Source organism: Syngnathoides biaculeatus, chromosome 4 (assembly GCF_019802595.1).
Source record: "Syngnathoides biaculeatus isolate LvHL_M chromosome 4, ASM1980259v1, whole genome shotgun sequence".
NCBI lineage: Eukaryota > Metazoa > Chordata > Actinopteri > Syngnathiformes > Syngnathidae > Syngnathoides > Syngnathoides biaculeatus.
In genome coordinates, this window is record NC_084643.1 from 29,639,495 (window position 1) to 29,654,877 (window position 15,383).

General features: G+C 41.2%; 1 protein-coding gene across 3 annotated transcripts in view; it reads right to left on the reverse strand.

Annotated features, from left to right (window-relative positions):
* adgrv1 (adhesion G protein-coupled receptor V1) overlaps positions 1–15,383 on the reverse strand; it is a 104,345-nt gene that overhangs the window by 33,813 nt on the left and 55,149 nt on the right. For all 3 annotated transcript variants that reach the window (XM_061817222.1, XM_061817220.1, XM_061817223.1), the window contains 9 exons: positions 15,130–15,247; positions 14,877–15,048; positions 14,524–14,766; positions 11,418–11,825; positions 9,884–10,056; positions 8,738–8,984; positions 8,494–8,633; positions 7,218–7,378; positions 6,663–6,763 (listed from right to left, as the gene is read on the reverse strand). In XM_061817222.1, coding sequence (XP_061673206.1) covers positions 6,663–6,763; positions 7,218–7,378; positions 8,494–8,633; positions 8,738–8,984; positions 9,884–10,056; positions 11,418–11,825; positions 14,524–14,766; positions 14,877–15,048; positions 15,130–15,247 — 1,763 coding nt within the window. The remainder of the gene's footprint in view (positions 1–6,662; positions 6,764–7,217; positions 7,379–8,493; positions 8,634–8,737; positions 8,985–9,883; positions 10,057–11,417; positions 11,826–14,523; positions 14,767–14,876; positions 15,049–15,129; positions 15,248–15,383) is intronic.

Genomic DNA, 15,383 nt, shown 5'->3' on the forward strand with positions numbered 1-15,383 from the left:
TAACAGATGTCATTACTCGTACATAGACCTCTTTAGGTCACCTGAAAAATATACTGAACATGGATTTAGGTCTTTTAGTTCTCTTTAAAAATTGATTAAAGTCTTTGCTCTGGCTAGGACAATTTCAAAACTTTACTTTTCTGACAATGAAGTCATTTTTTTCATGACTTGGTCCAAAATAGACTGTCGTTGAGAAGTGTGTCTAAAGGCCTATTTACTAGCTGAAGCTGAACAGCCCCACGGCATGAAGCTAACACCATCATGTTTCTGTGTCATGATGGTATTATTCTACTGACAACTCATTTGATCAAGAAAGGTAGTTTAAGTTCAAACTAAAATAAACTCCACCTATTCTAAACACTCAGCCTGAAAATGGTTGATTAACACAGTATTTCTTTCTCATGGTGATCGATCTGTCAGCAGGTTGAATAATGGGTTTCATTCATGTTATTCCTGCGGGATTCGGGAAATCATAGTGTAAACATCCTTTAAAGACTATGCCCAGTCATTCTATTTATTTAACTGTTGCACAACAGTCCATTTGGCTGTGATTCTGTTTACAGCATAAAAGTCTCTCCAGAAATTATTTTGGTCTGGTTATTAGAGAGACATACTTTGAGATAATAGCACAATGGCCTCTTACTGTTCGTCAGTCTTAAGAAGCATACCTTTGGGGAGGACCAGAGAGTACAAGGCAGTGTCAGAGGCTTCTTTCATTCGAGCCTTGAACTTGAACAACTCTATAGAGCTAGACTGACCCCTACAGGTTTATGTAGGGGCTGCAGCAGATTGAGGTCTACTCTGATCTATCTGTTTATGGCTTGGTTGGGAAATGAGGGCATTAACGCGCAGTGCCATCTGGGCATGCTATTTGTTTGTGCATGCACGGATGCCGACATATGCACGTGTCTCGTTTTACAGATTATGTTCTGTTGACAACAAATGTGATTTCATATTTAGGGAGAAGAGCTGGCAGAGTACGTAAATTGTCTGTTAAATAGGTTTGATTATCCATTTACAATGTTCATCATGTTTATGGTTTGAAATGAACAACCTTGAACCATGAAACAAAAGACATGTTAGATGTGATTCAGGTCATTAAACCATTGGGGTTTTCCTTCCTCTGGTGGAGATATTCTGATTCCCTCAGGAAGTTAGGCAACTCATTAAAGGCAATTAAGATGGCTGCAGCCATTAGTTTCTCTGTGCTCTCCCATGTTGTCGAGCAATCTTGTGAAAGTGCTGCATATAGGGCACCAATGAGCTCAACGGTTTCAGAGTAAACAAATGTCGTTCAAACCGACAAAGTTCACTTGACATGCACAGTGCAGCCAAGACAAGCAGTGAAACTGCAAAAATAGAATATTACTCAAGAGTTCTGTAGGTCCCCACTTTGTTTATCAACTGTAGTGTCAGCGGTCCTGTTTGTTCTTTGACAAATCGGAATCAGGTACAAGGTACAGGCCACTGCATGGAGTATTGCACGTATACAAAGACACGCTAGAATTGTTGTTGAATGCTCATACAAACTGTCCACCTTGATTATTTTCAATGAATAATGTCTTTTGATTAAATACACTTTCCATCCTTGCATGATAAACTCAACTGATAGCGACTCAACTTTGTACACCAGCTCTTCCCAAACGAAATTACACAACCGTTGCCTTAGAATTATGTTCTGCATGATACGAGATGCCATACAAAGGGTGTCAATAACTTATATAATCATAACGCCCCTTTACATCCTCAATGTGCTAAGTTATCTAGCAGATACCAGACAATTTTAGAGCTAAGAGTAGAACCAGGCCGAAGGTGAGAGGTTGCCACGGCCTCTTGTTACTGTTGATATTGTGCTTTTTCCGAAAATAGATTAAAGTTCATGGAAGTAATTTTGAGGTCACCAGCTGTTTGGTCAACAGAAATTTGGCAAAACTCTGGGTCCAGAAAGGGCACAGTCACTTGCAGCACAGACAATGACACAGATCCCTACTGCATTGCACTTCAGTATGATCCTAAATGCAGAATAGGCGCCATGTATATTTGTTGTAATAGTATGCTGCATGAATTGATTGCACTTTTTTTTAATGGCAGAAGCACTGCATCAGGATGGGGCAATTTTGTATGATTGCAATGGAGAAGCTTTCACACTTATGACGTTCAAATGGGATGAAAGCAAGATTGCATTTTCCAACCCCCCCAAAAAAAATTTTTTTAACAAAGATTCTATACCTCTGGCAGACAGAACAAAAGTGTGGATATCACACTGGACTCATATAACATATTAAAGAGAAGAAATGTTAAAGTGGTGCACAATCCTTCCATGAGGCCGGTTGACATTCGAGTTTCCCTAATTTCAAGACAGACTTCCACTCATGGACCGGTTCTTGCGTGACTTCACAAGTAATAATTTGTAGTCCACATCTCTGTTTCCAGTTATATTTTTCCAGTACATTTTGTTTTGAAGTCCAAATTGCACAACTTTTGAATTGTTCCACTCTCGAGGTTGAATAATGGTTTGGGTTTTCCGAGTAAGGTCACATTTAAACAAAGTTGTCTTTGTTTACAAGGAGCTCTGTCAGAATCCATGATAAGGATCCTGGTAAGGAAAATAAAACATGAAGTGGGGTACTGGACTGTCTATAACTAGCTTAGGGATGATCCTCATTGGTCAAACAGATGAGTCACACAGGATGTGCCCTGTCACTTCTAGAAGGAGAATCGGCGAGAGGCCGCATTTTGGTCCCTGATAATATTCATAGCTCATCCCAGGAGAAAGATAAAAGGAGCTAAGCACAAGGACAACATTCTCCATGATTTACAGGGGAAGGGGGGGGAGAATAAAAGGTAGGGATGACAAGATGATCATCTGAAAGAACATGATTCCGATCTGTATCAGATCTGTGGATATCTCATGATGAGACGACTGCAACATGAAAGGCAAGAATTGTCCTCCTCCCCAGCGAAAAACAAGTCTGGACTGCAGTTCTCTCACACAGACACGCACCCAGTTGTTTCCATCGCTCAGAGCCAAATACACAACTTGCTTTAGTCTTTTCTTGCTCCCTCAGACACACGCAAAAAAAATTAAAAAAGAATAAAAATAGGATCGGGCATATTCTCTGACGTCAAATAAACAAAGCTAATTGTTTTATTTCAACGATTAATTTGTCATGATGGGACTGGGTAAACTTCCTCAGGAAAAAGACTTTTATTTACATTGTGTTGATCTTTCTTCCCGACACCCCCCCGCCCGCCTTCCAGGAGAGTTGGCAGACGATAGTCACGCAAACCTTGACTGGACTCTCCTATACACCGACACTTTTGGGAATCCCAGCAGTTACCACAAGCGCTTGCTCTCCCTGTCAGAACTCTGCAAGTGGGGGGTGGGCGTGAGTTGTGTTGTCACGTATGTGTTTATGGACTGAGAAGCAAAGCTCTGAATCCTGGAGCTGTTCCCGGAGCTAACAGGAAATCCTTTTACCAGAACACGAGTTACCTAAACACTCACTCACATGAAACACAACAGTGGGCATAGAGAGAGGGGAAACACTTTACTGAGTCAGAATGGCTTCCCGAGATGTGTCGGGTTGGTGTGGCTGTGTTATTACACCGTATTAGACATTAAAATTGTGTTTTCTTTGGACTCAACTTATATTCAGCATGTTCTTGGAACCCACTACGGTAAATGGGGGGAAACATTTATTGTAAGTGAACATCCAATAACTCGCAAACTAAAAGTCAAGGTCAATAGGTAATTGCGTGTGAAAGTTGGGCAAGCACTCCAAACAACAGTGACTGACGCTGCTAGTGCTAACACAATGTTGGTCGTCTAGATCCCCCATGCCGTGAATGTAGATCAGCGCTGAGGATCGCAACAATAAACGTCAAATTCTCATGTTTAGAAACCAGTGTGTGTGTGAGACTCAGCGAAATTTGGAAGTTTTAGCCATGAGAAGAAAGAAAGTGTGAAGAGAAATGAAAATGGTTTTGTGGGGATTTCACCCTTTAAAATGGATATTTGAACACAAATGGAGGAGCTACAAATGTAGACGGATAATATAATAATCATATTTTTGTATTAATATATATATATATATTTATATAAAACCTATACTACTGAGTTTTGACCACACGCTCTTAGTGTATATTCTGTCTGGATTATACTAGGTAGCCAAAGGTGCACACATCAGAAAAAGCAGCAATATCCATTGAACTAAAGCAAAATAGAGCAAAAACAGTTACATTCCTTATATTCTACTTAATTATGTCATTATTATGTTGGTTTTCTTATGAAAAAGGTTTTGAGTCATGAATATAATCCCAGAAAAAAATTAGCACTCGTATCAGGTATTGGATGGACTGATGGTCACAGACAAATCTTTATAGAAAGTGGTGATTAATTACAGTATGTACATGGAAAACGTTTGGAATACATATTTCGACAGTGTAGACTGCATTTACAGATGACTGGCAAGCCACTAAAGGTACGCACATATGCATGCATGCACACACGCGCACACACACACACACACACACCACACACACACACGCACACACACAATGAGACACACGCACACAACGACACCTCGCCCATGCCTTGGGTAAATTTCCATTCCACTCAGGCAATTTTCAGTTGTCTTGCTCAGTACACTGAGGGCTTTGCCAAGTTGAAGTATTTCCTTCATTGCACTTATATTATTCATGTGAAGTCAAATCTTTATTATTTTTGGTCTGTGTTAGTTTTGACTGTAAACGGCTCAGTTTCGGTCTGTTTTGACCTGACATAGTTCACATTAATTATGTAGCATTTTCTGTATGCTTACAATGTGAAGACATTGGTAATTGTTCAAATAATGGTAAGACCAGACCGCCAGACAAAACATTGGATGCTTTTCAAACAGAGCTGGGCATACAGAATTCTAATCTTGGAAAGCGCTGTACACATATATAGATTTTTAAAGTATGAGAATCCCCACTCTGATCAGGAATAAAATGGACAAGGAATGTGTGCTTATCGCGTGTGGTGAACGCAAGACAACCGGATGAGAAGAGCGGTATACCGTGAACTGTTGGCCAGCCAATCAAACAAATAAGCACATATAAGAGACCATCAAGCAATTCCGCCCACATTCGCACCGATGTATAATTTAGTTTTCACTGAACCAAACATGTATGTTTCCGGAAGGTGGTAGAAAGCCAGAGTACACACAGAAGTAAAGAAATAAAAACACACAGAAGTGAGGTGAGAGGATACAAAAAGACATGACCTTCTTGAGACCAAAAATGACTCGAGTCTGAATCAACAGTGCTTCTGCTTGTTGTCCTAAGACCGTCTTGTATTAGTTATGATCATGGCAGGCCCGGAACATTCTTTCTCTAGATACGGGTGGGATGAAAGGACAGCAGCTGGACATACCGCAGCAGTCAATAAACAGCGGCATTAACCTCATCTCCGGCTTTTCCATTTCGTTCAACCGCTCCATCCTCTCAGTCTCATCGGAACCTATTTTTGGTCTTTCTAGAGAACTGGGTGTCATACTCAGAAACTTAAATCAAACCAACAACTTTTATTTGCTCCCATCAGCCAGCGGCATCAGCGCCGCCACTCCAGATGAAGAGCCCGCTCCATCAGAAGTGATTGCTGGTAGTTTTGACGGTACAAATCGATGGTGAGACACCACAGGGCATCCTTCATGGTCCCAACTACATTTATTGCGTCAAAGACGCAAGACTGATGGACTTTTTAACAAGTGTAGTCTTTCTTCAATGCGGTCAAACCATAGTTGGAATTATTTGCAAACAGAATAAATGAAGACAAGGACAGCAGATGATCAATCGCAATTCAAATCACCGTGCACTAACAGTCCATCCAGGACAGTGCCATATTTTTTTCCTGATAAAAGTAAAAGCTCTTCAATTATGTCTTTGTGTCCAGAGGCTGCAATCCAATTGGCATGAGACCAGAACACGAGAAAAAAAAAAACAACAACACAATTCTACAAACAATAGCACAGTGTCATTTACTGTCAAGTAGGAGGCCTAAACATACATTTACACAGAAAGAGAAGAGAATGGAATTTTCCATTCCAAACCCATTTAGGTCCAGGGGCTCTTTCCGGGCCATAAACGGGTTGAGCCCAACGTGCGTAGCCCCCAACGACTCAAGACTTATGTTTGTCAACCAAAGAGAGGGGCTACCTGTGGAAATTTACCAGTCCCCCACAAGCACACATACGCACAGCAGAGAGACAAACCAGAGGCCGCATATCTTGCTCACTGCTCATGTGACAGCTTGCGTTTTTAATGGGCAAGGATGCAGGGGGCATGGTTGTGTTGTCAGGGCGCTGGAGCCCACAAACAACCCAAACCCGTCACATTTGACCGTCTGTCCTTTTGTATATTCATGAATACTTATAAAAAAAAAATATATATATATGTTTGGTGTCTTAGTAGATGGACGGTGAGTGTGAGTTATCAGTATGCAAAGAGAATATTGACATTGGCTAAAATCCTCTCCAAAAACACAGGACATGGTGCCAAAGAGGTCAGATTATGCTGTTTTGTGTGTGTGTGTGTGTGTGTGTGTGGTGTGTGTGTGTGTGTGCGAGGGCTGTGTGGTATAAGCATGCAACAACGTAATGGGCATTAAAAATTTGCATTACCTGTGTTCCGAGGCAGCTAACCATCATGTGAACGAGCAATTTGGCAGCAAACATAGGGAAACGGGAGCACAGGATGTGTGCTATAATGGCCAGTGCAAAGGCTGAAAATGGAAATGCAGAAAATGTTAAAACATTAAAAGATGAGACACGCAGACCACACAAGAACATATTTTGCGTCAAAACAATCTTTCAAATAGATGTAACTCCTGCAAACTGAATGAACATGTAAATTTGACTTTTTTTGCTTCCCTCGGTCGAGCCCAGACATCCACCAAAGCTGAATTGATAACAAAAGTGGGTAAAATCTATATTTTTGTAGTGTCACATTTGATTTTGTTAATTAACAGACTACTCCTGGTCCGTGAAGGATGATGAACAGACAGGAGTTTCATTAGGATTTTGGGTGGGTCAAATGGTAAAAATAACTCCAAATCTGAATGCGTATTAAAAAAAAAAATCCTCAACCAATTTCACCACTGATTTGAGCTACCGTGGAAACCTGATGAGATATTATTCAAAGTGAACCAGTCATCATGAGTCATCGCTGTGGTGTACCTGAGATGCAGATGAACCCGGAGGCATAGAAGGCATCGTTGTATGACGCAAGGGGGGCAAACTCTGCAAAGGCCGTGTAGATCGACAAGTGGGAGCAGGCACACTCCACGTAGCTCCCACTCTCTTTCACAACCCTGCAGTACTGACCATCTGACGACCAGCTAGAGCATGGAGAAGACAGACATGAAATAAACAAAATAAAACGAAAAAATAGGTCGCAGGTATATAAGCATTTGAGTTTATAGTATAAGATAACGGCTGTTATGTCAGTTTTTTTTTTTTCTGTTAAGGTTTGGTGTCCTTTCCCAACCCTTGACTGTCTCAATCCAATCTCAAGTGTGATTATTGCAAAAACATTGTACGGGGATCTGTTCCAGTAAAGCCGAACCCGCCAAAGCTCTAAGCCCCAATGTGGATCTCCAGGACGTCCTCATTAGAGTGAAGGTGAGTGGGAGGATTCGCAGTGTTGCAGACAAAGGCGGCGTGTCCTTGGGCACACAGTAAAACATGCAGGCTGCACGTGCACCCTGAACAAGCTGACCTTGCACAAATATGACGGACAGAGGGAAGTGCACGCCACCAACTTTACAAACTATTTGGATTAAAGATGAGCATGTTACAAGATTTCATTGTCCAACTACGGAAAAAAAATTAATGGCTGATGAATCTATTTACAGTACTTGTTGCCATCGAGTAATCGACTTTGACTGGACTTGACTATTAAAAATTCTTTAGTTTTGAACCCCTACTTTATGTCCATCCATATTTTCAACAATCACCAATGGATGGATTTGGATTTGGGTCCATCGAAAATCTAAGGAAAGAGACAAAAAAAAAAGTTTTCCTGACCATACACAAAACAATGTTTTATGTTCGTATGTCTTTTCAATGCCAAGACGCCTGACTTATTTATCTGCGCTGGGCTACATTGCGGGCGGCCCTGTGGGAGAGCTGTAGAGTGTTGGTCTCACAGTTTTGAGGACCGGGGTCAAATCCTTCCCTGCCTGTGTGGAGTTTACACGTTCTCCCCGTGCCTGGGTGTGTTTTCTCCGGGCACTCCGGTTTCCTCCCACATCGCCATAACATGCATTAATTGGAGAGTCTAAATTGCCACTATGCGTGATTGTGAGTGCGACTGTTGTCTGGCTCTATGTGCCCTGCGATTGGCTGGCAACCAGTTCAGGGTGTACCCGGCCTCCTGCCCGATGCAATTGGCTGCAGCACTCCCGTGACCCTCATGAGGATAAGCAGCTCAGAAAATGGATGGATGGGCTACCTTGCAGTGGTCTGGTTCCAGAGAAGGCACATAGAACGTCCTGGTTTAAGTGGCTGACCACCAGTGTGGATACGATATATCACCTCTTTACCATCTCCAAGGGGTCTTGACCTTCTGTCCTCTAAACTGACTGAGAAAACCTACACGTGCACAGAAGCGGTATTGCGACATGGTTAAACAATTTTGGCATGTGCCAATACTGCCACCTGCTGTATGAAACACACAAAGAGGTGTAAATCCCTACCTTGCCATTGAGAGCGGTTGATGTGTTGTTGGTGAAAAACCAGAGGTCATTTCTAAACTCCATCAGCTGAATACGGCTGAGGTTCCTGCAGTCCGGGGTGGAGACGGCCGGCACTGGCAGCAGAGTGTCGGGAAGCTGGAAAAAGTCCGTGTTACGCCCTCTGAATTTGTGTCCATTGATTTGTGTGGGATACCACTGGAAGGCAGAGATGGACAAATGTGCACATGTGTCCAGGATGGTGCCCCCTCTGCAGAAAGCATACAAAGAGACGCATTATTTAAATATACAAAACACATTCCAGTACAGTATTTTAAGACTGCGTTGTCTAAACCTTTTCTTCCAGGAGCCATATACAGGGATATCAAAGGATACAATGCCCACTTTGATAACCCTCACCTTGAATTTATTCACAAGAACAATCAGTTTAGGTGAGGCTACATAACGTGGATATTAAAAGTTTACACACTGCGGTTGAAAAAGCCAGGTTCTTCTGGTCCAGTATAAAAAATAGTCCAAGATAAAGCATTTAAAAATGTTTTCCAAAATGAATTTAATTTATAACCTGCACAGCTCAATCATTTAAAAAAAATATTTTTCAAGAAGGAATTGGATTTGGCTCATGTTAAGCAGGAGCTGGAACTCAGCTGCTACCATTAAAATGTGCCTCTGATAAACCACAAATAAATTTCAGCTATATTAGCTGTTTCTGGCATTTGTATTTTTAGCTTTCTAGCGGAAGCCAGACAGTTTAGCTCTAATATTGACTGCTTTTTGGAAGTGTTCATAATTTCCTACAGTTCCAGCTGATTAAAAGCATGACGCTGCCACCATGATGCTTCACTCCAGGTATGAATAGATAAGCCCTTGTAGTGAGCAGCAGCAGACCCACAAGAACATTAGGAACAAAAACAAGAGCAAGCTGGACTCAACTGACTTTGATACAAAACAGAAACCACCGTCACCATAGTAGTAGTCTTGGGACATCATACACATTAACGACAGGCCATGGCACCTGTTAGTTTTCCTATATACTGTGGGCCGATAACAAAACAGACGGTGGGCTGCAAATGGAGCCCAGGATGTATCTTGGAACAGTACAGTTTTCAGGAAACACAAGCATTATGTTTGTGTTAAAAATATACTCACATCCCACAATGACTGTGCGTGATGATGGAAAATGCCAATCGTTCAGCCACTTCCGCAAGGTGGCTAAGCCCCCGCGTGTCGGCTCTGCTGGGGTTGGCTAACACACACAGCAGGTCATAGGTCAAATTGCGGCTGCTTTCGTGAATAGGTGCTCTGTCGGAGACTGCGAGAACCTTGTTCGAAAACAGAGGGACAGTATGATTTTCATTAATGTTCTGCATAATGTTGCCAGCCACAACATTATGAGCACATGCACAGAAAAATGATATCCAATACCACAGCTGCAATAATATTACAAACACAGTTGTATAGAACTGCACTGTCTCATATTTGACATAATGAGTTAACAGTACTAAACATGATACAGTGCAGCTCTAAATCTCAAATAAAATAAACACAGTTTGTGAAGGTAGACCATTAAAACAGCTCTTGTATTAGACATCATTATGTTGTGCAAGTGGTTGGTATATCATATACAGTGAACATGAAACATTTCTTTTCTCTCCTGTTTACGTCCTGAAGATGGATGGATGCTTGATTTTTCATTTCAACGTCGTTGAGCTACCATAGAACCAAATTGTTGGTTGTGGATTTATGTCACACTACATATTTTTTTGTATATATTTTTTCTTGTCATTTTTATAGTTTTTTTTCCCTGTTTCAAATGTTTTATTTCTTTGTATTCAAATGCTTTTAAGCATGTAAAACACAGAGTTGAAATATGCTATACAAACAAAATATGCTTTGCTTTACAAGAAGTTTTGCGGTCCCTGCCAAAATATGCCACGCCCGATCTCGGTCCAATAGTGGGCAAAAATCCTGAAGTCTGATCACTTGTGACCGTCCCTTTCACGTATGTATTACACTCTCCCAAAGTGGTCAACATATGCACATGAGATGGAGTAGCACAATGTCCATTGAATTGAAACCAAAAATGTGCTTGAAAACTGTTAAATTCTTAACATTCTAATTAATTGTCATTAGTATGTATTATCAAGCATGATAGTGTGGAGTGCTTTTTTTAAATTAAAATTTGAATTAATTGGGATAAATCATTTGAGATACTGTATGCAGTAAATATTTTGAGTTACAGATGTGGTCATAGAATGAATTCAATCCATCAATCCATTTTCCGAGCCACTTATCCTCACGAGGGTCGCGGGGGTACCGGAGCCTATCCCAGCTATCGTGCACCCTAAAATGGTTTGCAGCCGATCGCAGGGCACATAAACACAGACAACAGTCACGATCACAATCAAAACTATGGCGAGTTTAGAGTCTCCAATTAATGATGTTTTTGGGATTTGTGACCAAACCGGAATGCCTGGAGAAAACCCACGAAGGCACGGTGAGAACATGCAAACTCCACACAGGTGGGGCCGGAATTGGTACCCCGGTCCTCAGAACTGTGAGGCCAACGCCCTAACCAGTTGCGCCAACATGACGTTATTCAATTCATATCCGTGCATTATTTTCAGTAAATAAACAGTTCCTCAAGTTCTTCGTCACAGCACACTGGTCAGAAAGCTCTCACCTTCTCCAGACCTTCAAGCAAAGCCGTCATCTGCTCTCGGGACAGCATCAAGGCGGTCCCATCAATGAGTCCTCGCAACACCTGATTCAGTGTTGCCGAGTTGAGGGGTTGATGCAACTTTGCTACCAAGGCCCACGTCGCTGCACTGGCAACATTTGAGACAAGTGTCACATTTGCGTAGCCAAGGTCAGCGTGCACTCTGGCGCCCCCTGTTGCATTGAAGAGCTCCACTTGGAAGCGCTTAGGCCGGGGAAAAGGTGACGCCAGGTCAGGGGTTAGATAAATGTCTATGGATGTGTTGTTTTGACCCACATCAAAGGTCAGCTCGCCCTCCTGCTGAGGAAAATCCATTCCTTCTTTTGCGGGATGGATTACAAATGGTCCGAACACATCTTTCCTTGGAAGCTCCTAAAGAAGAATGAGATTTGGAAGATGGGGTTAAACAACTAAACAGATTTACAGGACATCCATCCTTTTTTTCTTTGTTTTGTTTTGGCATGCCGCAGATTCATTAGAACTTATCATAGCGGAGGTTGAGAGACGGGGGAACAAAACTTCTTTTCATAATTTAAAAAATATATATATACTCTGAAATTACAGGTGCATTCTGAGACTGTTGTTTTGGAGGCCCTACAGGGACATTGTAAAAAAAATTTTTTTTTGCTTCTCATTCTAACGAGTAAGTTACTCATTGTAATGAATGTCCCTTTAGGGGCTTTAGGGGCTCCATTTTTTTTTTTGTGGATGTAGAATTTCTATTTAAAATTTAATGTGATTATAGGTAACTAATAGCTAACTAATAATTAATGTATACACAGCATTTTTTGATGCGCATGAAATAAGTAAGTTCAAGCAGTACGTATTATAGTTTTTTTGTGCTGTATCATTTACAGTGCTCAGTATCCACAAGCACATGCCCTTTTGAAAAGTAAGTTATGTTTTTCTTTATCCATTTTTCAATGAACACAACCTCTATTTTAATGGTTAAATTCATCTTTGAGCTTTTTGATATATTTTTAGTTTGGAGAATACCATGAGAATACATAAGAATGCTTTATTCTCTCTTAGTATCCACAAAGAAAATCAGGTCCACAGTACCATCAATAATTGGTTTGATATATGTAAAACAGTGATCACAAAACACACACAGACGAGTCCGCAAGGCCTGATTCTTGTTTGACCTCCTACCTCGACTGTGACTGCACGTGCACATCAGTCAGGTTGAAAACATGAAGTATACAAAATGAGGTCGACTGAGCAATGTTTTTTGTCTCGCACCAAAGCTTCTACAATCAACTGATAAAAGTTGAGAAGATGAAAGTAGGACAGCCCCGCCATGTGGTTCTGTGTGAGGTTTGGATTGTTGCCGATTGTTCTTTCTTCCTTTAATCTCCAAAACAACAAGGTGAGAGTGCTAGAGGACTTAAAAGTCTCAGGGTAGGAGGAGGGTGTGAAGAATTGTCTTTTAACTTCACGAATATTAATAAACAATAATCAAAAGATTGACTGAAATGTCATTTTATTACACTAACCATTTGAATACCTTCATTATTTCACATGAAAACACATTTAAATTTTGATGCCTACAATTTGTTTTGAGAACACAATATGATAGCTAGGTCCTTTTCAGTGAAAATGAATGTTGATAGAATTGAAATGTTGGGACACACGAGGCAAACAACATAAAAGTGGGTCAGACATAAGACAAACACGGTACATGTCATTGTGGTGTAACACGAATACTGGCCTACATAAATCAGGGGCAGTTACAAGTTACAACTCATTCTGAAATAATTTACTTTGCGTGTCTGGGAAGAGGAGAATGGGTTATTTTTCACTGACATCACATTTTTTGCTAAATTGCCCATACTGCCATTTTCATTTTCTCACCCTTTATATCTTTATATCCAGTTACGCGCCACAATGATGCATCGATTATCAACAACCAGTGTTTCACCCAGAATAAGCATTTTTCTCTCAGTGTCTCGTCACGACTGCAGCCGAAGACAGCGAATTTAAAGGTTTATATGTAGTCACTTCTGTAGTGATGGCAAACAGCGGTGTTTTGAAGGACCTGAGTGCTGCGATTGGCAATGTAAATGGCGGACCGTACTACAACTCTCTGAGAGCTGAGAGCAGCAGGAGGCATGACAAAGATAAGATATCTGCCATTGAACGGGATCCTTGCAAAATTACATTAACGTATTTCTGTACAGAGAGAAAAGACCGGCCAGACGTAAGATACATTGACGTGGTAAACTACCTGATTTTTAATGTCTCTGGGTACACAAAAGAGCAGTTCAAACATTACAAGTCCATGGACGCCTACAAGATCTTCCAGGACGGCTGGCTGGAAGATATTCTGCATTTGCGCGCTAAGGTAATGGGCAACTGAAATCTACATATATAAATGATAAAATATATTTACTTGTGCTATATATGTAATGGTTGTTCATGCAAATGTTATAAATAAGCCTACATGTAAATCTGCATTAACAAGGAGCAAAGGTCATGTTTTGGGGGCACGATTGAGTGGAACTTGTCAACTTGTTCGACGCTACTGGCAGCTAAAGGTAAACGGGATCTCAACCCACTCGGGACTGTTTGGAGCGGACTTCCTTGTTGCCAAACTTCCGCTGCCTTTCCAGCAAAACTAGCGCACGGAGATCGAGACGCAACGAAGACAAACTGCTAAAAACTCACCCAACTTCCAAAAAGTTTTTGCTCAAACAGTACTTTTCCCTGCAGCTTTTGGAAGTTCGGTGAGTTGAGGAATGCACTCGGCGGAGGAAGCATTCAAATAACACAAACACAAACTATGCTAATGTACTAGTTAAGTTTTGTGGCCAACTTTTTGGGCGGATTGTCGCTCCTCATTTTCAACCCACGGCACCGCAACTAGGTATCTTATTAAAAGTTCTTCTATTCAATGTATGAGTAACAAGCTCAGGGAACTAAAATGGGCGCCGTCAGCTTTTTGCCCGAGACAGCAAAACGGGTGACGTCACGAGAAAACAACCCATTGGAGGTTTTTGGTTTTTTTTTTGCATGTGCTTTTATCGGTTTACTTTTTCATTGTTGTTGTCAAATTCAGATTGCAACATACCAGAGTACGGTACCGTACAGACATTGTAGAAGCGGTGCTTGCTCTTCTGTAAACCTGGAGACTGAGCTTTGTAGTCATCGGCATGGCGGTGGGCAACCTGTGGCTAATGTCGAAGTAAACGACGCCTCGTGGATCGTCACTCTCTGCCAAGGTGACGTTGGCGAACCGGCTTGTCTCATTAATGGTGGCGCCTGAGCCCACCTGAAAAACTTCCACCAAGAACCAAGTACTGTATTCTGGTTCCTATGGAAACATGGATAGGGTGTGGATAATTTTATAAACTCCAGAATAAATAAGTGATGGACTCAAGACTGGATGAAAACAATTTTGCAAAGACCAATATTGGGTCTCACCTCATCATCTTGGACTTCCAAAGTAAAAGCACAGATGATCTCTTTTCTTTTACATAGCATGAATCCCAATGTGTGCACCAGCTGTTTGGTCAGATTTACTCCATTGCTGACAAGAGTTGGAACTTCTTTGTTTAAAGTAGCCCTCCAAAAAACCTGCACATCCTCAAAGGCTCTAAGCATTGAATGAAAAGGACATTTAAATTAACAAGTGCCTAATTGTACACCGTATTTAGCCCAAGGCAAGATAGAGTACCTGTTTTCCTGCCTCTGCACGTAAAGCTGAACTGTTTTGTTGTCTGAATCTTCATCTAGAACCTGGCCCATCAGAGAATTGTGACTAAATCCTACAATGCCATTATGAAAGTCGCTTCCTGTTTTGGATGAAGAGAAGAGAACGATACAAACAAGGTGAGAATATTTTTTTTCTTTAAGTACAGCAAATATATGAAGAAAAATCCATGAAATCTGAAAAGAAACACTTGCTTTTTTTATATTCTTCTGCATATA